The sequence below is a fragment of the Scedosporium apiospermum genome (assembly GCF_000732125.1).
Source record: "Scedosporium apiospermum strain IHEM 14462 chromosome Unknown SEQ_SAPIO_0077, whole genome shotgun sequence".
In the NCBI taxonomy this organism is placed as follows: Eukaryota; Fungi; Ascomycota; class Sordariomycetes; order Microascales; family Microascaceae; genus Scedosporium; species Scedosporium apiospermum.
The window spans coordinates 1279919-1306527 of NW_015971778.1; the positions used below are offsets into that span (position 1 = coordinate 1279919).

Consider the following 26609-nt stretch of genomic DNA (forward strand, 5'->3'; position numbering starts at 1 on the left):
AGAGGATATGGATCTTCGATTCTCGGGCCCTCAACGGTCTCGTATTTAATGGCAATCCTTCTTGCCATATTTTTCCCCCTCCTTCTTGTACTCTTATCTATAACTTAATTCATATCCTCGGCCGTACACAATGGCCGACTCGGACAAAGCTTCCATTCCTGGCGCACCAGTACAACTTGAGCATGCATATCTGTCTGATGAACTTCGCATCAAGAGCCCTGCGGAAAAGCGACTTGTCCGCAAGCAGGACCTTTTAATTACAACCTTACTCTCAGGATGCTACTTTTTCGCTTACCTGGTTCGTCCAATCCCATCTCAATCAATGCTTGTGGGTAAACTTTTCCACATGTGACTTGTCTTCCTACCGGTCCTCACCGCCTTCCTGGGGATCAGGTCGCGACCAGGTTGTGACATTTGAGATGTACTTCGTAAGTTTAACCTAAATGATAGTAGTAAAGGTGTTGGTTCTAAAAGGGCAAAGACGCCCTTTTCATCTAGTCCCCGCCGCGCATGCCTCGCTGACAGGCTTCGGTGGTTCGATTCGTGATGGTTAGTAAATACAGCGACAAAGATATTGTTTCGACAATGCGTGCCTGTCCGAGTTAGATCCACGATTATGCAGCCACACGTGCAGGTGGGAAGCATACCGCCAGATAGGGTCAGCTTCCCGTCGGGCTTCTCATCATTGGACAGACTATCACGACCTAGCTACATTCTAAACAGTCGTTTCTGAGAGTCCGATTGGTATATGAATCATGGGGTACAAGATAATATACTCCAATTGACTACTTGCTATGTGTTTACACTATGAAATCCTTCTCCAATAGTCCTGTACCCTAGGATGAAAGTCACGATCTGTGGGGTAGCATAGAGAGGATTCGTCGGAGCTCAAGTCTGGTCCTTCGATTCGTCTATGCGGCGATCTTGGGAGTCGCAATGAGCTTCTCAAGAGACGCCAGGGGCTTCTGGTGCTTGAGATGGCCGAACGGGTTCGCCTCCAGGCCTGGGTCCTCGGGCGTCTCGATCTTCCAGTGGCGCCACAGGGCATCTTTGATGATCTCGTAGCAGGCTCCGATTCTCACAATCTCCGGCTTGGGCCCACTGAAGTCAATCACTGCGAAGTAAAGCTGTAAGCCGAACACTCCGACACTAGAAGGTGCAAAAGGGGTTTACTCACTAGTTGAACTCCTAGCATATCGGTTGTACTTGAGAAGGCCATAGTCGAGGGAAATATCGGCAATAGCATTAAGCTCAGGCTGAACGTCTTCTCTCCTGTATTTCGTGCCTTTGTATGAATGTTAGACAAAGCTTGGAGGGCTACTATTTCGTACTCATTCTGTCCGCCGACATACCTGTTTGTGAAATGTTGGCAGAGCTGCCTAGGATGGGCTGGTTGTCAGCCAAACTCAGCTTGGTGAGCTCATCCTGAAAAGGTCCAGCATTGATCAAGATGGCGATGGTGCCGTTGACAGAGGCGGCATCCATAGTGACGTCGTCGAGCTTCTTGAACATCGGGTGGTCGCGGTTAAATGGCGCGATGACAGCCAGGGGGAGGTCAAGATCGAGGACAAGGTGATCCACAATCTCCCGGCCCAGCTTGTCAACGACCTGCAGGACCCGGTGGACGGGATAAGATCCGACCATGGCATGACGTTTGGTGGCGTTGCGTTGTTTGGTCAGGAATATCTTCTCCAGCTTGCGCGGGTCTGAGGTGATGATGCCATAGCCAATGGTTGCAGGGCAGATGGCGACACCGCCAGCTAGGATAACATCGTATACACGCTTTGCATCCCCCTTGTAGTCGTAACGACGGACAACATCTTCGGAAGCCATGGTGCTGAGATACTTCTCTGTGGAGCGTAATTGACGGAAGTGTGCCAGGTCAACGGGTTTGCAATGAGAATCGCTTTAATACAAAGTTCTACGGTCCGAAAATCTCCAAAAGTCCGAGGCTTGGAACAGCTACTGCGATGGGTTGATTGTCCATCCACACTCCACAAGCAGCCACACTATTTGGCCGAGGCTCGCCGGAGTGCGGCCAATTACCCCACAGGGACTCGGTGAACTTCGCAATTGTCGCCGCAACCCCCCGATTGGCGCCCCCGTGTAAGAGAAAGAGTTAGCGCTCGCAATATCTGTGTACACGAGAGAAACTACGTCTAGCGGTGCTGGCGGAGCCCCAGATTCCCCAGATTCCCCAGATTTCTCCAGTTTTTGGGTCCTACCGGACCCTTGACTCACATCTTGGGATTTTCATTCTTAAACCCCGACTACCCCGGACAAGACTTTGTGATATTCCTCACCTCCAATCGCATTGACGGTGGTTATTGTCACTGTGCAAACATCTTTCTCTGCTGGCCTGGAACGCATCCAGTGTGTGTCTCAGTAGACCAGTCACCAATCGCCAACACCCAACCGCCACCATGGACCGCAACGCCGGGGCAAAGTCGTCCCATGACTATGCGGACGAGAAAGCGCATGAAGAGATTCGTACGGAGGTAGCATCGGAGATGGCGACGCTCCCTACCGGCGAGCGGTCTCAGGCCGAGAAGAAGTTAGTCAAGAAGACCGATCTTGTTGTCAGCATGATGTTCGGATTGTCTTACTTTTTCGCGTACTTGGTAAGAGTTACAGTCACAAGTGGTCATTAGAGGCCACATAGAGATGAAGATCTCGGATAGCTGACCTTTTTTTTTTTTTTTTTTTCGCAAGGACCGTGGTGCTATCGGCAATGCTCGAATCATGGGGCTCCAGCAAGATCTTGGTCTTTCCAACGATCGCTTCTTCAATTGTCTTCTCATCTTCTGTAAGCCCAACCGCTGTTCATAAGTCTCGAAGTTCATGCAGTTGATCAAATACGTTGATTCAGTCATCGGTTATGCCGCCTTCGAGGGGCCTACGTTTTACCTCATTCGCGTTTTCCATGCTCCCACCGTCTATGCTGTCTCTGCTCTTGTCTTCGGCGTCTCTGCGCTCCTTACCGCCTATGCTAAGACCTACGCCCACCTACTTGTCCTGAGACTGTTCATGGGTTTCGGAGAAGCAACTGTGCAGACAGGGTTTGTGTACGTGTCACTCTGGTACCGTCGGGAGGAGATGTCGGTGCGGGCAAGCTATCTGTTCGCCTTCACACCTATTGCTGGGGCAATTTCTGGCCTTATCTCCTACGGCATTCAGCGAGGTCTCGAGGGAGCTGGTGGATACCGTGCGTGGCAGTGGTTGTTCATCATTGAAGGCTCGGCTACACTTGTCTGGGCTCTGGTTATCTGGATTGTCCTTCCAGAAATGCCCGAGAACGAGCTTGCGAAGAAGAGGTCTCTTTGGTTCAGGGATCCGGAAGAGCGACGCCTGATTGAAGTCAGATCGAAGGCGGGCATGTTGATCCCACCCAACCTGTGTTTTTGACAAACAGTATTTCTAACCTCTTCTCACAGCTCACCAAGTTATGGGTGCCAAGGTGGAGTTCTGGCAAATCAAGACGGCCATCAAGGATATCAAGGTCTGGCTCATGGCTTTCATCGCCGCCACCCACGCGACTGGCCTGACCGGTTTCTCGTATGTTCCTACACATTGCCACACATTTCAAGCCTTGCCTAAACTTTGTGTTTCTAGTATTTTCCTCCCGACCTTCATCCACGAATTTGGTTACTCGGCTCTGGTCACCCAGCTCTACACCATTATCCCATATGGAGTTGCCTTCATTTCATTGATCGCCGTGACGCGTATCTCCGACAGGCTGGTCATGCGATCTATTCCCCTGCTCATTGTCACTGGCGTGGCCATCGTTGGGTTCATCATCATCTTATCACAGACAAATCCCGCCGTTGGAGTCTTTGCTAGCAGCGTAATTACGGCTGCTGTATATCCGGGGGTTGCCATCGTGTCAGGCTGGATTCCGAGCAGCAACGCCGGCTACACCAAGCGAGCTGCCGCTACTTGGATCACGCAGATCTTTTGCCAGGCCTTCAGCATCATGGCCAGCAAGATCTACGACAAGCCCCCTCGCTTCTTCAAAGGGCACGGCGTTCTCTTGGGTTTCTTTGTGCTCACCTTCTTCTTCCTCATTGTGCTAACCTATCTCATGAAACGTCACAATAAGGAGAAGGATGCGTTAGCTCAAGAGTGGGAAGCGAGGGGAGAGCCTAACCCGGACGAGAGCAAGACCCTGGAGGAGCTGTGTGATGATCACCCATCATACCGGTACATGTATTGATCCTGGGCCCCTGGCACCGTGAAGCGCATGGAAATCACATAGGAGAAATACACTAAATATTCGGAAATGTCGGTAGTACAGGAATCGTGGCATAGATGGCCACTTTCCAGGCAGAAACAGCAGCCCAAATCTGTCCCACACAGGTACATGAACGACGCTCCAGTTGCGAGTGCGACTAGGGCGAATGCCATCAACGTTATTAGTATTAAGAACATTTTTGGGCACGCGCCACCTTATGGCAAGTAATACTAGTATGCGAGCCGTCCCTGAAAATTGATTTACAGTCTATTATGAGAATCTGAAGAGAGGGTATTTTAACTTCTTCCAGAATTATCGGAATTGAGAATTCAGCTCGGTTCTTACCGAGAGTGGCATGCTGTGACTCTTGCGACCCATTTTATCTCTACGCGGCCCTTCCGAGGATTCCACCTGAAGGCGTGGACAATTCTTCACTCTCCTCCTGCGCCTCTATGCTCGAGTTCCTCTTGTTCCTTTTCTTTTCCTCCTCAGCTCTCCAAGTGCCAGCAAACTTCCACTGGATGCCAGCTGCCAGCGTAGCGACGAGCTGCAACCCAACACATATCGTGAAAGCCCAGCCGACGCCGATGGAATTCACCATCGGCATTACAAAACTGGTGCCAGCCGCGGCGAAGAGACACCTTGCCAAGTTAACGCTGGCACTAGCCGCTGCCCCTCGGTCGGGGAATATGTCGATTAGGTAGGTCGTGACGAGCGATATCATCGAAACAGCGGTCCATCCTGTGATGAAAGTGGACACTATTGGGACAGCGATATGAACCCGGCGAGGAAACTGCGTCGTCCATCCGAAAAGGGCGACGGAGATACACTGCAATAGGGAGAAGATTGGGACCACGCGGAGGCGAGCCTTTTCAATGGGGAAGTCCTCGACATCGGTCGAGTGGCCGAGACGCTCGAGCCTCGCGTGCATCCTGCGGTAATCAAAGTCCTGAATCTTTCCCGTGATGAGCGTGCCAGCCATGGACCCGACACCATTGGCTATATACGTCAAACCTATTTGGGTGTCCGAAAGGCCGTATTTGTCTTTGAAGAGGCTGGATAGCGCAGTGATCTCCATCTGCCAGATGGCGTAGTACATGGCGACAAAGATGATTATCGGCGCCGCGTATTTCGAGGTGAGAATCCGGAGAGGCCCTGTGACGTCGACATTTTTCGGTGGAGGCAACGGGGTTTCTGGTGTCTCGGAAGACCACTGGGTTGTTGTGCTTCGTTGATAGAAGCGCAGAGGGTACTTTGCCAATGGATTCGATGGGGCTCTGGAGCCATTGCCAACCGCGGATCTCAAAGTCTCTGGGAGAAGGGCGACAAGAAACAGTAAAAAGACTCCGCAGTAAATGGCGAGGAACCAAAATACGCTCCTCCACCCGAAAGAGTCCGATAAGGCACCTCCAATTATCGGTCCCACAGCAACAGGCGTAAGGAGACCAGCTTGGAAGATGCCCATCAACCCACCGCGCTCTTCACGAGTGGTGATGTCCCCAATCACTCCAGACCCGATGGCTATCGTGCTAGCACTTCCCGTACTTTGTAGACATCGTAAAACCATCAAAGTCGCGTAGTTCTTAGTCTCCGCAAGCCCGATGCAGGCTCCCAACAGTACTAGAAACGTGCAACAATACGTAACCCGCCGTCCCTTGACATCCGATATGGGGCCCCAGAGGCTTGGCGCTAAACCTTGGAAGATGAGATATGTCGTAACAGTGAGATTGACAAGCTCGACGGAGACGTTTAGATCAGCGGCAACTGTGGGAAGAGACGGGAAGTAGATATTGGAAGCGAATCCGGAGACTTCAACGTTGTTTCTTACGTTAGTATCCCTGCTTTCAAGATGTGTACGTGTATGCTTCCAGGATCAAAAGACTTACAGGTAGCAGCGGTCGATACCACGAAAACGATGATAATCTTTTGCCGCTTGTCGAAGATTGTGTATAATTGATCCGACTCGGCCTGCGAGATCATGAGAGTAGAGGAGTTGGCACCTCTCTTACTCCTCTTATCCTCCTCCGCCATTGTCTAGCTTTTAACACACGACCATCCATCTTTGGCCGATTCCGGTGAAGCGTACAATGGCATAACGCTAGTTTTAAATACCTTGCAGGCCAAGTGGAGATTTGCCCAAATCGGATATGCGGCAGCATTTCGGAGTTGAGCCCCACAAATTATCGGAGTTGAGATGGTGAAGCTCCAGTCCCAAGGCCCTTATTACAACCGAGGCCCGGAATCGGCGGTGAGCACCCCATGAGGAGCGAGCCGGGATTTGTGTTCATGCGGAGTTGCGGCCACCGTGCGCTGCATGCACCGACGTGGTCGGGTCTAGATGTATGGCGAAATATCCCTGGTTCCTTTTGCTCTAGAAATCAGGCACCATGCGTACAGCTCGTTACCGCATAAATCAGCGTCCCGAAGGCATCGAGACTTTCTAACCACATATCGATCCTTCGCCGTCTATCCGCCTTCTGGACTGGACCGAAATCTTCAGGAACGGGCCAGAGCTCCTCAATCCGGAGGAGGTCTTCACCCTGCCAGTTCACCAGGAGAATGTTATATTTGGCCATCCAATCTCGTCTGGTTGTAGCCTCCCAGAGAGGCCCGTTTCCAGGCACCAGCAACCCTTTTAATTCATTGCTCATGTAAGTTGGTAGACCATCCTCTGTCAGGAGGAGACTATCGAGAAGGTTCATGGTGAAGAGGGTTCTCCGCTTTGCTTCCGCAACTATCCAGTCCTCCCACCTGGGGCGAGCTCCTCGCTCTTCCGCCAAACACACGAGGCCCAGCCGACAACTTGAACATGCAAGCTCCTGGAGGTTCATTATGGCCTCACGGAGGAACGGAGTAGAGTCTTGACCGACACGGAAGAACAGGACCATTGCATAGATGAGATATGCTTGAAAAGCGGCGAGAAGACTCATGTCGTCATAGGTGGTATGTTGTTCATATATCTTGGCCATTTCTCTATGTAGCACTTCGACCACAACTTCTTCACTCCCTCGAAGTGGCTCGCTGCAGATGCGAATAACTGATAAGCAAATAGAGAGCGGTAGGGTCTCATCCATGGTCAATTGTAAACGGTGAACGAACGGTGGAATACCGTGACCGCGTATTGCCAAGTCGACGTATGATTTGAGAATTCGGTGAATGAATGGCAGTATGACGTGAGGATATTCTTTGGTGGTCTGCCCTGGAACTGGGATGAAATTGTTTAGCCAACGGTTGGCTATGCCCTCGGGATCTATGGGGCATATCAGCTCCAGATTCGAGAAGTCGAGATCATTTTGACTCTGATACTCCGGAACCGCGACAACGGTACCGCTCGGCAGTGTCTGTTTTACGGGAGACACAGTATTAGGTCCGGCATTTTCCAGCAACGCGCCAGGACTGACGACTGATGGAACCAGAGTCGGAGAATCATTTGATGGAGTTGTGGCTTTACCAACTCCATGGGCATCCATAGATTCCTGGGCGGGGACAGGCAAATGTTGATTCCGAGGGTAGATGCATGATAAACCCCGTTGTTGACAGCGAGAACAGCATTCCGACTTTCGATCGCACTTGACTTTTGCACTTGCACATTGCTGGCAGGCCTTTTGGCGGGATGCCGAGTATCTTGCAGATCTCATTGCGGGTTGTGTTGCACAGGGGAAAATGGTGTCCAAGTGGATGTGGTGTCAGCAAAATGTTCGAGCCGCTAAACCGCATGACGATCAGGGCTCTCTCGGCTGGTGCCGTCGAAGCTGATGAGAACGGAAAAACTCTAAAATTCGAGAGTTAAGGGTGGTGGACGAGGCCAGTCTCCGTTGTCGGCTTCATTGTTGCCGCGAGTTTTCGCTGACGTAAACGCTAAAGATCATTAAATTGTGCGTGCTCAAGTCTGGGGTCGCGGTAAACGGTCTTCTAGCATGAAGCACATCCCACTAGCATTTAGCAAATATCAATGCAAAGCATCGGACTAGCGAAGACTCATTAAACCTGGATCTGCGGGATGTCAATTTGAGTTTGCGTATCAAGAGGGGCAGGCTATTATCATGACTCTCAAGGAAGTGGTTCCGCTTCAGCCAACACTCAACATCGAAATCGAAACCCGAATTCTTCACGGCCGTTAAAATTAAACCAGCAAAAGCGCTCCTCTTCGAGATTTCTCCATCCCAGAAAGAACGGATACCGAAAGTGCAATATACTGACGACCTTAGGTCCCATCAACCATCCAGAAGCTTCAGGAAAGGAACGGGATACCTCTCGCCCTTGACAACACACCGCGCAAGAATACGGTTGATCTCATCCATATCTTGCTCGGTCAGCTCCACTGCCCCCGCATTCTCTCGCACCCTCTCCGCCGTGGCAGCACCGGGGATCGGGACAATCTTGGGCATGCCCTCCGACTTGGAGATGGCGACCACCCATCCGATGGCGATTTGCGCATTGGTGCACCCCTTTCTTTCTGCCAGGTCAGCCACCTCCTTGACGAGCTTGAGGTTGTTGTCGAAATTTTCTGGGTAGAACCGTGGGAAAATACGTCGGAAATCGCCTTCTTTGAGATCATCGTAGGACTTGATTGTCCCGGTTAGGAACCCATGCCCTAGAGTTCCGTATCTGGTTTACGTTTAGCGAAATAGACCGTACACGCCTGCAACTGGTAAAAAAAAAAAAAAAAAAGACCTACGCGTGGATAGGAATGCCCAACTCGGCACAAGCCACCGCGACACCATTCGTAAGAGCCTCGGTGGTAAACAGACCGACCTCGGTCTCGACCGCAGCCACCTTAACGATTTTACTGGCTTTTCTGATGGTGTCGGCGCTGGCTTCACTCAAGGCCACTCCTCCAATCCATCCCTTATCCTGGCACTCCTTGAGGGCATTGATCGTCTCTTCAAGGGGCACGTTCTTGTCGACTCTGGCCGGTTCGAACATGTCGATCTTCTTGATGTGGGGTGGAAGCAGCTCGATAGCTCGTTGAACATCGCGGAACACGGCTTCCTTGCTTCCATCTGGCTCAATCTTACCGGGAACCGTGCAGCCCTTGATATTGATCTCAACCTTTGGAGCGTCCTCGGGGTATTTCTCAAAGTATTTTCGGAGCAGGGTTAGAGAGTTATTCTCGGGCGTCCCGTAGAAGATACCTCCATTCCAGACTGTGCAACCAGCCTCGACGGCGGCTCTCATGGCTTCGAAGGCTTGTTCCTCCGGGATGCCGCCATGATGGGGAGTTAAGCCTACCTCAAGTGTGAGCCGAGCATAACTCCACACGAAAATAACCCAAAAAGGCTCAGGGGAAGACAGCAAGTCTCTTGCTTACCCATGAGGCCATAGCCAATTGGACCGTGTTCTGCCATTGTCGTTCTTGCTCGTTGTTACCCGCCGGGCGCGATAGGTCTGCACGGCTGTTTTTGTTTCTCTTTCGGTTTTCTGCCTCCTTGGGATTCTGTAGTCTCTGGGTTCAACTTATAACGACGCGTTTCGACTTCGGCCTTGAGATTGCAAGTGCTAACTCCGCGTAGGCGATGCATGAGGAGTGCGGGGATCGCCATCCCACCATAACCAAGCGCACAGCTCGCACTTTCCCGTCCCCCCCCCCCGGATATTAATCGGACTTAAGATTCCAAGAACAAACCGCGAAGTGGCACAAAGACGAAGAGCCACATCGCACCTTCCATGAAACCGCTGCTTTTGGGCAAAGGTAAAACCTGGAATATCAGGCAGGGATTGTGGGAAAACAGTGGTTAATTTGGACGCGTCGACAAAGAAGGAACAGGCACGTCAGAGGTAAAATTAGAAATCGATATTTCTAATAAAAGAGGTTACTAAAATACTCGTTGGAGTATTGGCAGTTGTCTTGACACTCTCCGCACCGCCTCATCGACGGTCCTGAAATCCAAGGATTCCATGGTCCCTGCAGCTGTCGTAAGATCAAGGAGACAGGGCGGTTGCGGCGCAAAGATACCGAATCTATTGGACGCTCCTCCGACATATGTTAACGGTCTTGGGATCCCTCATCAGAGTATGAAGTAGAGCGAAACTTAAACCCCCTGGGAATTCGGAGCATCCTCCATCCTAGCTATCGCGCTAGTGCAGGTACGAGGCGGCAGCGAGGACCCCCACGCCCCAGGTGTTTCAGCTCTCCTGTGGGTCCTGAGCTGCCAAAGACATGTCCCGAGAACGTGGGAGCCATGAGTCGAGCAACGGGGCAGGTTTGATCAAACTAGTGTATTGAACGACGCCGGGAAGAGTTAACTGTAGGACTATTCCACAACTCATCAACTCACTGTTCCATGACAATCGAGATCTAACATTGAAGTCTAGATCGAGTTTTGCGTTCCACTGCTTACAAATGACCCATTACAATTTCAAATACAAGTGGAAACTCCTACCCTCTGACAAATCAACTGTGAAGCTGTCACAATGATGTCGCAATATATGTCCTGATACCTCAAGGGAGATGGGGCATAAATTATAGCATTGAGCAGAGCCATTCCATCTGCTTATATCTTGCGTTGCCCACTTTAAAATCTGGTGGCATCCAAATCTCAGCAACACCCTCAACAACACCTTAGCAATACCTCAGCAACATCAGCGACAATGGTTTCCCAGACCCAAAAGCAATGGACCCTTCAGGGGAAGAATGGATTTGATTCCCTGATCTACAACGAAAATGCACCGATTCCTAAAATCGGCGAGAACGAAGTCTTGGTTAAATGTGAGTATACCAAGGGAAGTTTCGGCAAATGATAGACAGTTTCACGCGGCACTATGGGGCAATGAAACGAGATAGTAACGTTTCAGAACAGTCCATGGAGCTTCCCTCAACTACCGAGACCTCACTATCCCGATTGAGGGTGGCTACCCAATACCCACCAACGATGGCGTCGTGCCGGGCTCTGATGGTGCTGGCGAGATTGTTGAAGTTGGATCCAAGGTGACGAAATTTAAGAAGGGCGACCGCGTGTACACCCTGTTCAATCAGGGTCATCTGAGCGGAGCGTTGACCCCCAGCGCCGGTATGACTGGACTCGGCGGCCAGCTCGACGGGACCTTGAGGCAGTATGGTGCATTCCTGGAGCTCGGAGTCGTCAAGATCCCCCAAAATCTCGATTTTCTGGAGGCTGGTACATTGTCTTGCGCCGCTCTGACGGCGTGGAATGCCCTGTACGGCATTGAGGGTCGATCGTTGAAGCCGGGCGATTATGTATTGACTCAGGGCACTGGAGGTGTCAGCATGTTTGCACTTCAGGTGAGTAGTTCCTTTCCGCGAGGATCGCTCCTCACGACGTGATCAGCCGCTCCGTCTTACCACCAAGTAGCTCGCAAAAGCAGCCGGAGCCAAAGTCATCGCTACCACTTCGTCCGCCGTAAAAGCTGAGAAGCTGAAGAAACTCGGCGCCGACCACATCATTAACTATAGGGAAGAACCTAACTGGGGCGATGTTGCTAAATCTCTCACAGGCGACCAGGAAGGTGTCGCTCACGTCGTCGAGGTGGGCGGGCCTACAACGGTTGCCCAATCTCTAAAGGCCGTGCGAATGGACGGTGTCATTTCGATCATCGGATATATTGGTGGCCAGTCCAACGATCAACCGACCTTTCAGGACATATTGATGCACAATTGCGTTGTTAGGGGTATCATGGTTGGATCTCGGGACCAGCTGGAAGCCCTTAACCGAGCCATCGAGGCTAATGACATCCATCCAGTTGTGGATGACAAGGTGTTCATACTTTCGGAGCTGAAGGAAGCCTACAAGTACATGTGGGATCAGAAGCATTTCGGGAAGCTGCGCATCAAGATCGAACATTGAATGGGGCATGGAATATTCAATGTCTGTTCCTGACGCTTAATCTTCGATCGTTATGATAACTGCGTTAGAATTATAAATCTCAGAGCAAAAGGCCACGTGTCTTCAAGTAGTTCTTGCAGAGGTATCGTTGGATACCACATACTATCCGTAGGGTCGTTTCTTCAGACTGTCTCTACTTGATAAAGCCTACAGACACTGCTACAGTGATGGCATACCAGAGTTTCCTTTTCCCATTTATGCAGTTCGCCGGGTGACTCGGACATTAATCCCCATTTGCTTGTTGAACCAATAATTCAACGTCTTAATTTCCTTTTCTGGTTCAACGAGCTCAAAGGTATATCGGCGGAGGATGTGAGGGAGAAGCTTATGAATCTCAGCAAGTGAAATCTTTGGAAAGCACTAGTCAGCGAGGGAAGCAAAGGTCTGGATTGGGTTGGAGGTAACTTGGATTTACTTACATTCTTACCCACACACGTGCGCGGTCCGGCGCCAAAGTGTAACATGTGGCGCTCCATCACTTCAGTACCCGGCCGGAACCACCTTTCGGGATTATACACATCTGCGTCCTCTCCAAAGATTGACTTGTCGTAATGCAGGACAGCGCCACTCATACCGACTCGACTCCCTTCGGGGAAGAACCGACCGGAGATCGTGACGCCATTCGCGGGGACATGTCGAGGCATCGACATACCGACACTGGGATAGACACGAAAACCCTCTTTGCAACAGGCAACGAAGTAGGGAAGTTTGATGGCGTCAGCATACGTGATTGGATTACCAAGCTTCCCTTCCACCGTAGCCTGATCAATCTCAGCAGTGACCTTGTCGTAGATATCACGATTTCTCATGATGTTGTACATTATCGAGCGCATCGCAATGGCTGTCGTGTCGGAACCGGCGAAGAGCGAAACCCAAGTCTCAGTAGCAATATCACAGATGGCGAAGTCGTCCTTTTCATTCATGATCTTGAACAGTTTATCCAAAAGATCGGACCTGGTGAGATAGGGTCTATGTCAGTTTGTGGAACGGCAGCTATGAACCATAGCATGGCTTGTGAAACAAGACAAACGTACCTCTCTACTTTGTTTGCCTCCATCAACTTCTGACGGGAAGCCACGGTAGCCTTGGCGGCAATCACTATGTCGTCGTAACCCTTCAATGCCCTGTGCATGGGTGGGAAGAGATGGCCCAGCACCTTCAGAGGGCGTACGTAGGATGGCAGGACGCAAGAAACGGCGACGGCTGGTAGCAGGGTATCCAAAGACTCGATGTAGCCTCCGTAGTCATAGCTCTTCTCCATGAAGCCAAACTGCTGACCGAAGAAGAGTTCGCCAACGACGTCAAACGCGTACATCTGAAGCCATAAGCCGAGATCAAAGCTTGCACCGGAGGCCGCGAACTCGTCTAACCGAGCAGTGAATACATTGCTACATGCGTCGATGTATTTCTCAGATTGAAGAATACTGCTGAGTGAATACAGGTTATTGACGAATCTCCGGCGTTGGGCATGAATCTTTTCGTCCCGTTGAGTAAAGAGGTCCTCGTTGGGCGACAGGTGTGGTGCGAAGGGCGTATAAAAATCCGTCTTGGTGAAGCCTGCGTTTACAGAATAGATGGTCTTGAGGGCAGCAGGATCGGAAATGGAGACTTCATTAGGGGCAATGCGCACGATCGGCCCTAGAGCCGTTAGTTAGTGGAGAAGTGAAGTGAACTTAAGGAATGCGAGTCGTACCATATTTCTCGTGTAGATCCCTCTGTGTCTTGTCAAGGTCGCCGGCGAAGACTTGACGGGCAAGCCAAAGCCGTGTTACCTTGGCCCAGGAGGGGCCCGGAATATCAGCGTAAGGATGGAAGTAATATGAATACGCGGCTCCTAGAAGCCAGAAGGCTACAGCTGCCGGCGGCGTGAGGACAAAGAGGGCCTTGAAAGTGGCAACCTTCTCTAGTACAGAATCGAGAATCATGGCAGGCAGTGGGATACTTTTAAATGAGCTAGGAAGCATATGCGTCGATAGCTTTCTTCTCTTTCATTCCATCTGGCTTCCCACCTCTATATATGAAACCCATTCTCTGGAGGACCTCTACTTTCTCATGAAACCTACTCCCTACTCGAAGCCTTTCGGAAGCATACCATCTACAGGGACCCTACGATCGTCTCGGCAGCTGAGAGGACCCGCATCTAGATTCCAGAGGAAACCCACATCGGCAGTACCCACATCGCCTCCGACCCAAGGCGAAACCCAGACTCCCAGAGGGGGCCACTTACCCCAGGTCGATCCCGGAGAGTGGATCACCCTTGACGGCTGCGATTGAGCTAAACTTACTTAGGTCTTGGGGATGTATTTTGGGGAGGCAGTTGAGGGCACTATCGATATTTCGCAACCACTAAACAAAGCTAGTCGTTGTACTTCGTACTCGATTCATGCGGGGGAAACAAGGAAAAGGGGGTCTGCATGGTATTTTTGTGGGGGTTAGTGGCAGCCGTTTCCAGGCTAGGTAAGAAGCCTAGATCCAAGACTAGGTCCGCGATGATCCTTCCCAAATGCCAATCGCCCTGCTCAATCAATCTCGGTAAAATACTTGGTAGTTTCCACAATACCGCGTTCGCCCATACCTCAGACCTCGTAGTGGAAGGTGTGGACAGGTATTACTTCTTTCCGAGTTGCTTCGTCCCAGTTACGATAATGTAGATTCGGGATTCGGGAAGGGATTTACAAAAGCGACAGCCTAAGCGTAGACTGAATGGAGAGCACCACTTGATGGATGCTGATATCCGAATTTTGGGGTTACAGCATCGGGATTTCTGGGATGGACATTAGCGTCGAAGGCACGAAGGCTTCCGGCTCCATCAATCTAGATTAGACCATACATCATTGTCGTCACATGATTCGAGCAAGTGTCGACCTTTACTAGTCTCCTGGAGTCTAAGACCCTAATTTAGGATGGGGATGAACTTGCCCCGACCTATCGTACTTGGCCCATTTCTTTCTCTCCCATCACAATCGTTATCCTCTCCAAAAGGCTTCAAAATTACCACCATACTACTCTCTCAGGAACAGGGATTCTTTTACTTCTCTCCATCTCCGCATATTTCCACTTCTCTAGTTCCACCCACTTGCCCCAGCCCGGCAACTGAACCAAGTCACCTCCCAGTCACCTCAACCCACATTGCCGCAGCTATCGTCCATCCCTAATGTCCGACGACGGCCCCGACTCCGAACCCACCTTCGCCTGCTCGATGTGCCCCAAGCGCTACAAGCGGAGGGTACATCTCCGGCGGCATGTCGCAACCCACACAAGTGACAGACCCTTCCTATGCCCGTGGTGCCGCAGTTCGTTCCAGAGGGCTGATGTACTCAAACGCCATGCCCAAACCTGCCAGAGCTGCGAGGTAGTCGGCGGTGCCCGGCCTTCCCAGAGCAGACGTCGCGCGTGTGATTTTTGCATGAAGCAGAAGAAAGCATGCACCGAGGGTCAACCCTGTGAGAATTGCCGTCGCAAATCTGTGAGGTGCACCTTCACCCGTCGAGGAGATAGTACCATTGATGAGAGTCGGGATAAGGAATCGAAGCCTGACTTTGAAGTTAGTGGTGGCACTTCAATCAGTATTAGTGATGGCCCGAGTATCAGTCAACCAGCCGACCCTTTGATATTCCCGCCGTTCTCAATATACGAAAACCCCTCATATTGTGTCACTGGTGCCTACACCTTGGTCTCAGATGTCTTTGGCACGGAAACCACCAACGATAGCCACTGGGCAAACGTCCTCGATGTCGCGACCGAGAGCTTGGAGGATACGACCATCCCTAAGCCTAACAGATACTCATTCGACTTTTTATACAACTTTACAAGCCGAACTGGCCTTTTGGTCTCGTTTGACTGTGCCACAGAAAATCTTCGTATTCAGGTGCTTTCAGCTATCCTCCAGGCTCAGACTGCTGCCGACCCTCTGGTTGAGGCCGCAGATCCAGTCGACCTTGCCACAACGCCGGAAGCATTCACTCAAACCCCAGTTCTCCAAGATCCCCTGGTCCTCAAAACATATGAAATTCTTCTCGGCGTCAAGGAGGTGGTACAATGAGGCCCCGGAATAGCCCCGTGACACTTAAGTGGTCGCCCGCCCTCGAGCAGCAGTGCCTGCAGTTCTTCTCCCCAAGAAATATCCGAAAGTTCCTGGGGATATACTGGGAAGTGTGGCACCCCAATATTAACTTCATGCATCGCTTCTCCTTTAACCCTGCAAACTCCAAACATGCTCTTGTTGCGAGCATGGCTCTCATCGGTAAGGCTGTTTCAGAGGCTATTCCGCTCAGATATGTCCAGGGATTCCTAACATAGACGTCGCAATACTGACCAGAAGACAAAATTTAAGAGCCTCCATTTCTCCCGATCCTGCAGACAACGAACAGGCCAGGATGTGGTACAACTGTATCGAAGAAATTGCCTTTACTGACGACCATTTTTGCTGTGAGACGCGGTCCAACGCAGAGACAGCTCCGTGGATACCGAGTTCCAACAGAAGCAAGGTCCAGGCCCTCCAAGCCGCTTATATTGTCTGTGTTTACCAGAACTGGGAGGGCACTGATTCCAGCAAGCGACGAGTTCGACGTTACCGCTTCTCCATGGTAGTGTCGGTAAGCTTTATAACCCTATTCTCGTGCGAAATAGAGTCATAACCCTCTTCCTCATACTAGGTGGCCCGTGATATCGGGATGGCGTCCGCGAGGCACCTCGACTATGATCCCCTCAACATGTACAACTTTGACTGGGAGGGTTACATCGCTAGAGAGGAACTGATCCGGTGAGGAGTCGACTTGCGGATTGGATGTATCGAGCGCAGGCTGCTAATACAATGTTAGGACATTCTTGTGGATATTCCTCTTTGACTACGCCTTTGTCATTTTTAACAACCTACCCCCTCGACTGGTCATCAAAGAAATGCTGATGCACATGGCCTGGCCCGAAGCCTGCTTCCAAGCCCAAACCGCTGATGAATGTGCTCGGGAGATACAACAGTGGCTCCAGCGCTCCGCCTTGACGAAGAGCCTCACTGTCCGAGGCGCAGTGGAGATGTTCTGCAAGAACACCATGGTTCCAGAGATGTACATACATCTTGCGGATCTCGGACCCTTGAATCTGTTTGCAATTCTGCTCGGTACGGATCTACCCAATCATTGGTGATTTGCTACACATTAATACTAACTGGCATATCCACGCTAGCATTCCATTCGTTGCTATTTCTCCAGCAGAATTCATTCGTAACGGAGGATTGTCGAATCGTCCGTCTCGCCCTCTCCAATTGGCATCTGGTTTGGGAGACATACACCGACCAGCTCTCTACATCGCCGCCCCATGCGATGGTCCTGCCGAAGGACTTCATACCCGGCGAAAACATGTGGAAGAGAGTTGGGTTTATGCGCTTCGCCCCAGAGTTCTGGCTGCTCACCAACGTCGTCGTCGATCGCATTATTGCAGCGAACAAGCTCCCCCCTTCATCCGACCACGCAGTGGCTGATGGGAGCACAGAATCGACCGACCCTATTTTGAGAAAGTACGATCAGACTAGTATGCGGCAGGTCAATGACCTTATTACAGAGTTCCAAAAGGTGCAGATTAATTAGAGCACGGGTAGAGAAAGAAAGCTATCAGTCTCAAGATACTGTTTCTCAAAAACATGGCCAGAGTATCACTCAGCTACCTCTCGGGATCACCCATACATAAATACCAGAAACTCCGTGCTTGCCTTCTTCGTCGGCACAGAGCTGGGGGGTTTGGTTCCGTCTTAAGCATTAGGGGCTCCTTGGCCCTGGGTGTTTCGCCAGGGGCAAATTGCTCGGTCCAAATACCCACAATAGCGATCACCGCTTCTTGGAGGTACCCTGCAGCGACAGGAGCATCCAGGCTCACGGATACAACACCAGAAATAGTCAGAGCTGCTAGGAACATTAAGTGCGTTCACCGCAAACCTGAAACCCGTCTGAATACCACTACCACACCCGAGGGGACAAATAGTGTGAAGTTGTCCGGGGAGACTTTGACCGGGTTGGACAAGTGAGGCACGGCCCGCAAAGAAGCCCTCTCAGAAAGATGAGCTGTACAGTAGCTTTGGGATCTCTCTTCAGTGGGAGGCACGAGGGGAGGTCAGTGATGCTGTCTAAGGGTATCCTGCTGCAGCCGAACGCCGCGACGAAAAGCGATGATGGCCTCTAATTCAAGCAACGGGAAGCCGACAGGGGAACTGCAGGGATAGTCGCTTCGGGTTAAATGCATCGGAACAGGCAATCACTCAGATTGGGGTTCCGAAAACACGATGAAAATGTAATAGCTACCAGGTACTGCATCGTATAGACCTGCTTTTTTCCACTTTTTCGATATCTCCCCCCTCCCCGCGAAGTGCTTTAAGTTGTCTGAGCGCTGAGCGCAGCGGGGCACGCGCCTTGTGAGGGAGGGATGCGTCGGAGTTGAAATGTGGGACTTTTTCCTCGTCCCTCATTTTCGGGACTTTTTACCCCAGATTCGTGAAATAAACTTATCAGCCAAGTGCAGATTTCATCCTCTCCGACTAAACAAGACTGGAGAACCAAGAAATTTCAATCGGCCTAAAGCTAAATCGGGCCTAGTGCTTCCCTAACATGAGTGTCAAGACCAGGGCCAGCACCCCGAGTCTCCTCAACCGGGCTCAGTGGAGGGGTCCACTAGCTAGCTCACCCATCGATATCGGGGGGGAGGACCACGTTTCCGTGTCTATGGTTGGACGCTGCCGGAATCATTACATGCTTGGTTCGGTTTGAATGCTTTCCAGTGGTGGCTTAACTCGACGATCCTCGCACATCCCATGGTCCAGTTGCCTAGTCGGCAACAATATCGGTTGATGAGTTGCAGGTCTCTGACAGCTCTTAACCCTGGAGTCAAGGAATCACGGTGCTTTTCGGCATTCGCGATTTTTTCGGCGTATACCCGGCGTCATGCTCTCACGGAGAGTCCTCGTCTATGCTCTTTCACATCTCTAGCCGTCAAGCTTTCCTTCCCACATGTACAAGGGGAATACCAGGCGCCGACCCCGACACTCGATAGTTCCAATCCTGCAACCACTCGTGGAGCTGGTTCCGGTGTTGGCATCGGAAGACGGGCAAGGAGACTTCGAGGGAACTCGGCAAGCTGTTCGGGTGACGGTTAGTCTAAAAAGGAGAGATAAACCGCTCTCCACATACAGAAGAGGCAGAATAAAAATCGAAATAGTATGCTTCAGCTGGCTACTTCAAGGGATATCCTGTTCTAACGCAAGGCCTGGGCGTAAGAATGTAGATGTATAATTTATACCATTGTTAGCGGCCAGAGCGGCAGATCTGTACTTGTTGAAAGCCGTGGATGTGCTTTGAATCTGGGGCTACGGAGGAGAGAGGCGTGGATGCCGTTTGCGTGGGAGTTAAACTGCCGCTAGAGTAGTGGCGAACATGTCACTGCCCTGTAAGTCGTCATATATCTTTCGAACTTGGAAGAATTTAGCTACACCAAGTCGCCAGAGACCATTACATTTCCTAAATTACCAATCAAATTATCCTCCCAGGGTTCTCCATCTGGAATAATGGAATCTAGTTGCCTCCCACTCTCTCTCGAAGACTGTAACACCGCCGGGCAGCTCTCAAAGCAGTCTTGACAACGTCACAAGTACCTGCGGCTGGATCAATCCCCATCACCTCCTCGCTTTAAAATACATTGAAACAAGGCGGGAGGAGACAGGTTCTTCCAGTAAATTCTAGCTTCGTAGGATGGGCTTATTTATTCATTCTAACGATGTTCCAACCTTAATCCCCCTGGCCCACCTGCATCTATTCATATCCTCGACTCCGAAGCACGCGACTGAGCTTCTTGCCCCCGCTCTTCGAAAATTACAACTGATAGCGAAAGAGCGGTGAGCGGTCTCCTAGCTCATCTAGCTCCTCATTGGTGTACTCCGCAGAAATCTCCTCGGGTGTCATAGCCTTCCTCCGCTTGTTAATTGTCCAATACACATAATCCAAAGAAATAGATGCTACGACGGCCGTGCAGAGCAGGCCGAGAGACAGTCCATAAGCAGTCGGATACTTGGGAGCCTCCTTGTTGATGAAGATGTAGCTGCCGCCAAACCCACTGACGTTGCCCATCATGATCATGAAGCCCAGTCCCATTGCTCGCTTAGCGGGCCCTGCCAAGTTATCAGACGACCAGGAGTTGATCCCAGGAAGAGTCGGGTACGTTCCAGCGCAAACGATGAACAGGCAAAAATACGCGAGGGCAATGTTGTCCTTGAGCTTGTCCGAGACGACGTAAAGTATGGCGAATCCGACGAGTGTTAAAACCTGAGGTCCAACCATGAAGGGCATTCGCCACCTGTACTTGTCTGAGAACCATGCACATAATAAGGATGCGAGTGCGGCTACCGCATATGGCCTTGAAAGATAGTTAGCCAGGATTTTTCCCCATGGGAGACCTGAGTGGCCCATGGCAGAGTTGAAGGACTTACGGAGCGGTCATGAGTTGCGCTTTTGTAGAGGCAAATCCCATGTTCTTGACAATCTGCGGCATCGTGAACTTGACTCCGTAGAGGGGAATGCCGACGCCGTTGAAAATGAGAGCATGTACGTAAAGTTGCCAATCCTTGACTACCTTGACCAGCGTCTTTCTATTGTCAGCTTTCTTCTTCTCCATCTCCATACGGCCTCGCGTGGCGTCATGCAATAGGTTGAGAAACCGGGCTTCATCTGGCGCCAGCCACTTGGAAAGGGATGGGGAGTCTGGTAAGAAGAAGAAACACATCAGGCCAATTAGGACTGAAGCGACTCCCTCAAGAATGAAGATCCATCGCCAGCCCTCCAGATTTCTGACACCGTCCATCTGTGCTATGGCTGCGGCTAGGAGCCCCGAGAAGGCTCCAGAAGCGGCGCTGGCGGAGTAGAAAATTGCGACTCGCCAGTATGTTCGATTAGGCGGATACCACTTGCTGATGAGGTAGACTGCGGCAGGGAAAAATCCGGATCTATTAGGCAAGAGAGGGATTGTTAGTGGTGTCAGAGTCCCGAAATTTTGTAACCCAATATTATGGGGAGTGCTGTCGCATACTCAAAGAGACCTAACAATGCTCGGCATGCTGCCAAACCACCCATATTCTTGACAAAGCCTGTGCAGGTCATAACAAGTCCCCAAGCGGTGACGATGACGCCCAAATAATAGGAAGGCCGCTTGAATCGTAACAGCAGAGTGTTGCTCGGCAGCTCTGAATGGATAATAGGTATACAATTAGCTCACTTTTCCCCCAATAATTTGTGCTTGGAGATATGCGTACCAAACATTAGATATGGTATGAAGAAGATGGCTGCTATCAGGTTGTAGTCTGTCCCCGACATGCCGAGGTCGGCTTCCAAACCTTCAATCTTGGCATTCCCTAGTTCACGGTTAGGCTACGTAAAACCCGTCTTGAAATTGATGAAGCGCCCTTAGTACTGACCGATGTTAGCTCGGTCAATATGGCAGGCAAGGTATAAGAGTGTCAACATCGGGACAACGTGTCGGTCCACCTACAACTCACGCCCGAAGTCAGCAGAGAACTAATTAAGGCCATGATTAGGGATGGGACTAATGTCGGTGTGACATGCCTTGCGGAAAATCTTGTCTTGCTCAGAAGGCTCAACGCTGTTGAGGAACTGCTCTTGTTCCTCGGTCAATAAATGTTGGTAGCCATTGCGTCGTTCTTTGCCAACCAAGCTTTGATTGTCGAACTTCTCCTTTAAATCGACGTGATGAACACTACGGGCAGCTTCTTTATCCGCCATTGTGGAGGAGTTATTTGAGTTGGTCGATGAGGCTTGATTTGAAGTATCATCTGGACCGATTTTCGATGATCCGAAGGCTCCATCGCTCTTCTTTATATCGACAAAACCGACGATCTGGTTCAAATCTGGGGAACGTGAGGGATCGGCAGTCATGCTGCGCAGTAAGGTTTACCTCGGACGACTTTCCGATTCCTCACCACCTGCAATACGATCTGTGCGGATGCGGGGAAAGCAATTCAACATTTTGATTCGTCTCTAGCGCCGTCGTCTAGTGGTATCTCGGAGAACTTTCCGGCTCTAACTAGCGCCAGCGGCCCCCAGCTTGGACTGAGCAGAAGGGCAGCCCAAGTGTTTCCCGTCATTACTCCTTACCATGATCTCTTACCCCAACATCATCCCCATCATTCCCGGAGGACTTTCCGAGAGCTTATTACGCATCTCGCCAAGAAGTTACTTCTAAGGGCCCAATTTGGAATTTGATATGCAAGAATGGCCAGTTCGGGTCTAGACAACGGCATGAGAGATGGGTGAATATCCTAAGATAGACATACCCTTGTGTGGGGAGATAAGCATCACCAATTCTATTCATCACCGGTTGTCAAATTGATTAGGGGGACATAGAATCCGAACAGTAGGGACGCAGTGATACGGAACGTTTAATCGGCAGACATCGGCCATGATTCAACTCATCCAAGCTCGTCCAAAAGACCAAACTGGTCAAATATTGTGGAAGATGAGCTAGTCCAGTTCAAGCTCCAGTAGTCTTCTATCGGAAATCCTTCAAAGTTGCTAAGATTAACAGGGTCGAACCCAAGCTGCCCTTCGGTGACGTCGGCAAGCATGCACGGGAGAACGCAGCCAGCTTTATCTGCTACGGACGAAAACGCACACAGGCACCTAGACGCTGTTGGGCATAGCGGGCTATAGGATCTCAGAGTCCTAACGCAGTTACCGATGCCTTCGTCGAGATGCTGAGGCCCGATCCTGTCGGCTGTCTTGCTGCACAAACGTGCGGCTAGCAGAGAGGCTCCTGCGTTGTAACAAAACTGCATGTTATACCACCAGGGAGCTACAGCTGTGCCGTTTGCATCGGCTTGGAATTGGAGAATTGCAATGTCGGCCATTTCCATGGCCGCCTCTATGCACCGTGTGGCGCAATACCAAGTGGTGGCCTCTTCCAAATCCCAACCGTCGGTAGAAGGAGTTTTGATGATAGCGGAAAGCCCCGGACGTAGTAAAATCATGCGTACTTGCAGATACCGCTGCCGAAGAAAGTGGGCTTGGGTCATTATGGGACGGTCGTCTTGGAGGCTGAGTTGCTCCGGCAGTCTGCGTGTCCATCGATCCAGCTCCTTTTCCAGCCTGGAGGTATGGCTCAAAATGTCGATGGCTGGCGCGACTTTAGGGCCCTCCATATATAGCGAGACAAGAATTTCGTGTAGGATATCGAAAAGTTGATAAGAATAGACAAAGAACAAAGGTGGATCGTCGGATTCTTGGTTATCCTGGGTGATGCAATCAGTAATTGCGATTGCCCTTGCCGCGGAAAGCGATAGCGTTGGCGACCGGCCCAGCGTCATGGACAGGGTGCGGTCGATGGTAACAAGACAGTTCCAGACGACCGCAGCCAGGCGCTGGTCTCGTTCCGGTTGCAAGTTTTTGATCGCCTCTGGAATGTGAAGACCTATCGATTGTGCTGCCCTGATCGCGAGTCCAACGATGACCCAACATTGGCGAGGTTTCTCGGCGCTCTGCAGATACTGCGCGCATAAGATCAAGGCTTGAATGACCTGGAACGATATGTCTCCGAAGATGTCGAATCGTAGTAGCCGCTTTGCGCGCTCAAAATAACCCCGACCAGCATCGCTAGGAAGGTCGCGCAGTTTGCTCCGCTCCGCCAGCGCAAACATCAGGTTCGCGAGGCAGAGGGTCATTCGACACTTGTCAGATGATTGAATTCCCGCGTAAAGAGCGTCAATCTCTCGCAGCATCTCAGTCCAATTAATCGCCGGATAAACCGGATAGTGAACGGCCCGGTAAACTTTCAAGAGCTCGTCCGCGGTGTGACGCCGGGGAAGAACATAATCGGCAGATATCCGATCGCCAATCGGCGTATGGGGGGCGAGATCTTCAAGAGTGACGCTCCGAGTTGTCTGGGGGTTCGGTCGCGTGATGGTATTCTGGAGCTCGCGGATGAAGACGCCGGTGGAGGACTGACCGAGATGGACAGAACCGGTCAATTGTGGAGGGCAGTCCGGAGCGACTTGAGAGGGTGTGTTCCCCTGCCAATCATGGTCGAACATCGATGGGGCCCGGTTAGAATCGCTTCGGGGAGACGAGGAACGACCACCTGTTCCCTCGATCTGGCTCATTGGTGACGTCTGGGTGCTTTCCAGAGCCTCGAGCCTCCTCTCCAGTTCCTCTACATACTTTTGCCGGTGGCGATCCCATGGAGCGAGTGAGACGGTATACTTGCACAGGTCATTTCGGCGGGTACATGCACGGCACACTCCAGGGCTCCACCGTCAGTATCCACGCACGCAAAGGCGTGGGCATTTAGGAGGACGTAGGGACAGATCGGCCTTACCTGGACGACATCCGTCGCATCGGACCTTTCTCGCACGGCAGTTCTCACACGCAACTGCAATCTTGCGCCTCTCTGACGACGGTGGCATGGTCTTTTTCTTTGGTATGTCGGGGCTTACTCTGGCAGAGGAATAAATGGGAATTCGGGGATAGAATGTGGGTAGAACCGGGGCTCAACTCGCTCTGTCTTTTCCGCCATGGAATTTCCAAGGGCCTAGGGCTAGGACTTGGTGTTTCCTCGGCATAGTGCCACAAAGTCAAATCGAGAGTCTATGAAGCATGCCTGCCCTAGTTTACTAGTGAATGTGGAGTGGGATCACGCTAAACCAGATTGATATGCGGGGTGCGGAGAGGCGAAGACGAGGTTCGGAAAGTCTTCCGAAAGAACTCTGGTCGCGAGGAGGCGAGCACAACTTACATTGTGGGCCATGCTTCGGATATAAGTCAACAAGATTCTCACCATCTTCTCATTCACAAGCACAAGAAATAACCATTAGGATTCCAGCTCAGTTTATTTTCTATTTTACATATACTCACCACCTTCATCACTCCTTGAAGAATTAAACAGAAGACCAACCTCGTCAAAATGCCCGAAATTGAAGGCTATTACAAGAACAACCCTGACAGCATTACCTACATCAAAGATTGGGATGCGACCGCTAAGGACTGGATTCCAATGTCACCCGAGGAGCTCGCCAATTTGGACAAGCTGAATCTCCCAAGCCCTCGATGTCCCAACATTCCGCCCGTCAAAGACGTCGAAGAACTCCTGCCTTCTCTAGACGCCGTTGCGAAGCGCCCATACTCCGGAGGGCTCTGGCCTGCGTGGGGTCTCAAGAAGGGTGAAAAAGTCCTGGTCAAGATGTCAAACTGGCACCATCCGATGGTCATCGATGGCGTGAGGAAAATCCTTGAGAAATACGAGACCGACTTTCACATTGATATCGAGGACAAGGGACCTCCACCCCAATGGCAGGGCCACGATGAAGCGGAATATTACCTTTTCCGTACTAAAGAGCTTGCTGAGTGGATAGACTCATGGGAAGTCATGGACAAAGAAGGAAAATGGGATAAGGTAATCCAAGGGTATGGAGGCCCTATCCTTCGTGAGCGCAAGATCAAGATCCAAAGAATGCCCTTCATCGTCCCAGAGACCGTCGTGTCTCCATGCCACCAGCTTCCTGCGGAAGTTCTCGTCGCCATTGATGAGTGGACCTGGAGAAGGATCAGGGCCTGCAAGCGAGTCCACATCACGGATCCCGAGGGGACTGACATCCGCTACACCAACCACGATGCCTACTGGAATGGCACTCGGGAAGTCTACCGCAGAGACCACGTCGAAAAGCATTACTCTTCCAATGTCCCATACGGCGAGACATATCTGCCCGGTCACATCTGGGGCCGTCCTCCGTTCATGATTCCGCAGGAAGATGGTGAGGGAGTCATCAAGGGCACCATGAACCATATCGCTCCGTATCCTCGCATGGAAATGCACATCAAGAACTCGGTAATCACCGAGATCAAGGGAGGTGGCATTTTCGGAGAGAAGCTGCGACTACTTGCCAAGAAGACCGCTGGCACCCAATATTCGGGCTTCAACCAGCCTGGCATTATGCAGTGGTGGGAGGCGTCTATTGGTACTTCTCCAAAGATCCACCGTCCCCGCGAAAATTATGCCAACGGGTTCAACTGCGGATTGTACGAGCGAATGCGGTCTGGCATTATTCACATTGGCTTTGGCACCATCATCTCCGCAGACACCGAGCGCGCCGACGCAATGGCCGGGAAGCTGGTGGGTCACTGGCACATCCATTTATACTTCCCGACATACATTGCCGAGGATGTCAATGGCGAAGATGTCGCCATTATTGAGCATGGGAGACTCAAGGCTCTTGATGATCCCGAGGTCCGAGCAATCGCTGCAAAGTACGGAGATCCTGATGAGATGCTACGGGAGGACTGGATACCCGCAATTCCCGGGTTGAACATGGTAGGGGACTACAACAAGCATTACGCCGAAGACCCGTACAAGTACACGATGTTGGAGCTCGATATCTGTCGGCATTACCACCCCCTTTTCCAGAGAATGGTTGCTGGAGGTCGAAACGGACGGGACAAGACAACCTGTTGTTCATAGGTGAAGTTTCGAGATATCCCACGGCAAGAATTAACCACGCT

General features: G+C 51.2%; 8 protein-coding genes and 3 pseudogenes across 8 annotated transcripts; 4 read left to right on the forward strand and 7 right to left on the reverse strand.

The window, feature by feature from the left end:
* Nucleotides 1-911: 911 nt before the first annotated feature.
* Nucleotides 912-1833, reverse strand: SAPIO_CDS2009 (uncharacterized protein; the record flags this gene model as incomplete). Its single annotated transcript, XM_016785147.1, has 3 exons — nt 912-1114; nt 1178-1285; nt 1353-1833. The coding sequence occupies 3 exons, from the start codon at nt 1831-1833 to the stop codon at nt 912-914; spliced, it is 792 nt and encodes a 263-aa protein (XP_016645444.1).
* A 590-nt stretch (nt 1834-2423) lies between these two features.
* Nucleotides 2424-4213, forward strand: SAPIO_CDS2010 (uncharacterized protein; the record flags this gene model as incomplete). The annotated part of the gene is made up of 5 exons (XM_016785148.1): nt 2424-2621; nt 2713-2806; nt 2870-3205; nt 3435-3555; nt 3613-4213. 5 exons carry the CDS (start codon nt 2424-2426, stop codon nt 4211-4213), a joined length of 1350 nt encoding a protein of 449 aa, XP_016645445.1.
* A 403-nt stretch (nt 4214-4616) lies between these two features.
* Nucleotides 4617-6262, reverse strand: SAPIO_CDS2011 (putative MFS multidrug transporter; the record flags this gene model as incomplete). The annotated part of the gene is made up of 2 exons (XM_016785149.1): nt 4617-6040; nt 6118-6262. The coding sequence occupies 2 exons, from the start codon at nt 6260-6262 to the stop codon at nt 4617-4619; spliced, it is 1569 nt and encodes a 522-aa protein (XP_016645446.1).
* Nucleotides 6263-6609: 347 nt separating this feature from the next.
* On the reverse strand, nt 6610-7305 carry SAPIO_CDS2012 (annotated as a pseudogene; the record flags this gene model as incomplete).
* Nucleotides 7306-8445: 1140 nt separating this feature from the next.
* On the reverse strand, nt 8446-9579 carry SAPIO_CDS2013 (putative pyridoxal reductase 2; the record flags this gene model as incomplete). Its single annotated transcript, XM_016785150.1, has 3 exons — nt 8446-8839; nt 8910-9459; nt 9543-9579. The coding sequence occupies 3 exons, from the start codon at nt 9577-9579 to the stop codon at nt 8446-8448; spliced, it is 981 nt and encodes a 326-aa protein (XP_016645447.1).
* Nucleotides 9580-10822: 1243 nt separating this feature from the next.
* Nucleotides 10823-12036, forward strand: SAPIO_CDS2014 (Zinc-type alcohol dehydrogenase-like protein; the record flags this gene model as incomplete). The annotated part of the gene is made up of 3 exons (XM_016785151.1): nt 10823-10940; nt 11032-11474; nt 11545-12036. 3 exons carry the CDS (start codon nt 10823-10825, stop codon nt 12034-12036), a joined length of 1053 nt encoding a protein of 350 aa, XP_016645448.1.
* A 234-nt stretch (nt 12037-12270) lies between these two features.
* SAPIO_CDS2015 (uncharacterized protein) lies at nt 12271-14000 on the reverse strand (the record flags this gene model as incomplete). Its single annotated transcript, XM_016785152.1, has 4 exons — nt 12271-12423; nt 12495-13029; nt 13110-13713; nt 13769-14000. The coding sequence occupies 4 exons, from the start codon at nt 13998-14000 to the stop codon at nt 12271-12273; spliced, it is 1524 nt and encodes a 507-aa protein (XP_016645449.1).
* A 1229-nt stretch (nt 14001-15229) lies between these two features.
* SAPIO_CDS2016 (uncharacterized protein) lies at nt 15230-17657 on the forward strand (the record flags this gene model as incomplete). Its single annotated transcript, XM_016785153.1, has 6 exons — nt 15230-15301; nt 15419-16108; nt 16509-16670; nt 16731-16837; nt 16896-17191; nt 17257-17657. The coding sequence occupies 6 exons, from the start codon at nt 15230-15232 to the stop codon at nt 17655-17657; spliced, it is 1728 nt and encodes a 575-aa protein (XP_016645450.1).
* Nucleotides 17658-19925: 2268 nt separating this feature from the next.
* On the reverse strand, nt 19926-21845 carry SAPIO_CDS2017 (uncharacterized protein; the record flags this gene model as incomplete). The annotated part of the gene is made up of 5 exons (XM_016785154.1): nt 19926-20466; nt 20540-21052; nt 21136-21289; nt 21359-21457; nt 21665-21845. The coding sequence occupies 5 exons, from the start codon at nt 21843-21845 to the stop codon at nt 19926-19928; spliced, it is 1488 nt and encodes a 495-aa protein (XP_016645451.1).
* Nucleotides 21846-22531: 686 nt separating this feature from the next.
* On the reverse strand, nt 22532-24217 carry SAPIO_CDS2018 (annotated as a pseudogene; the record flags this gene model as incomplete).
* An 800-nt stretch (nt 24218-25017) lies between these two features.
* SAPIO_CDS2019 lies at nt 25018-26568 on the forward strand (annotated as a pseudogene; the record flags this gene model as incomplete).
* Nucleotides 26569-26609: the final 41 nt, after the last annotated feature.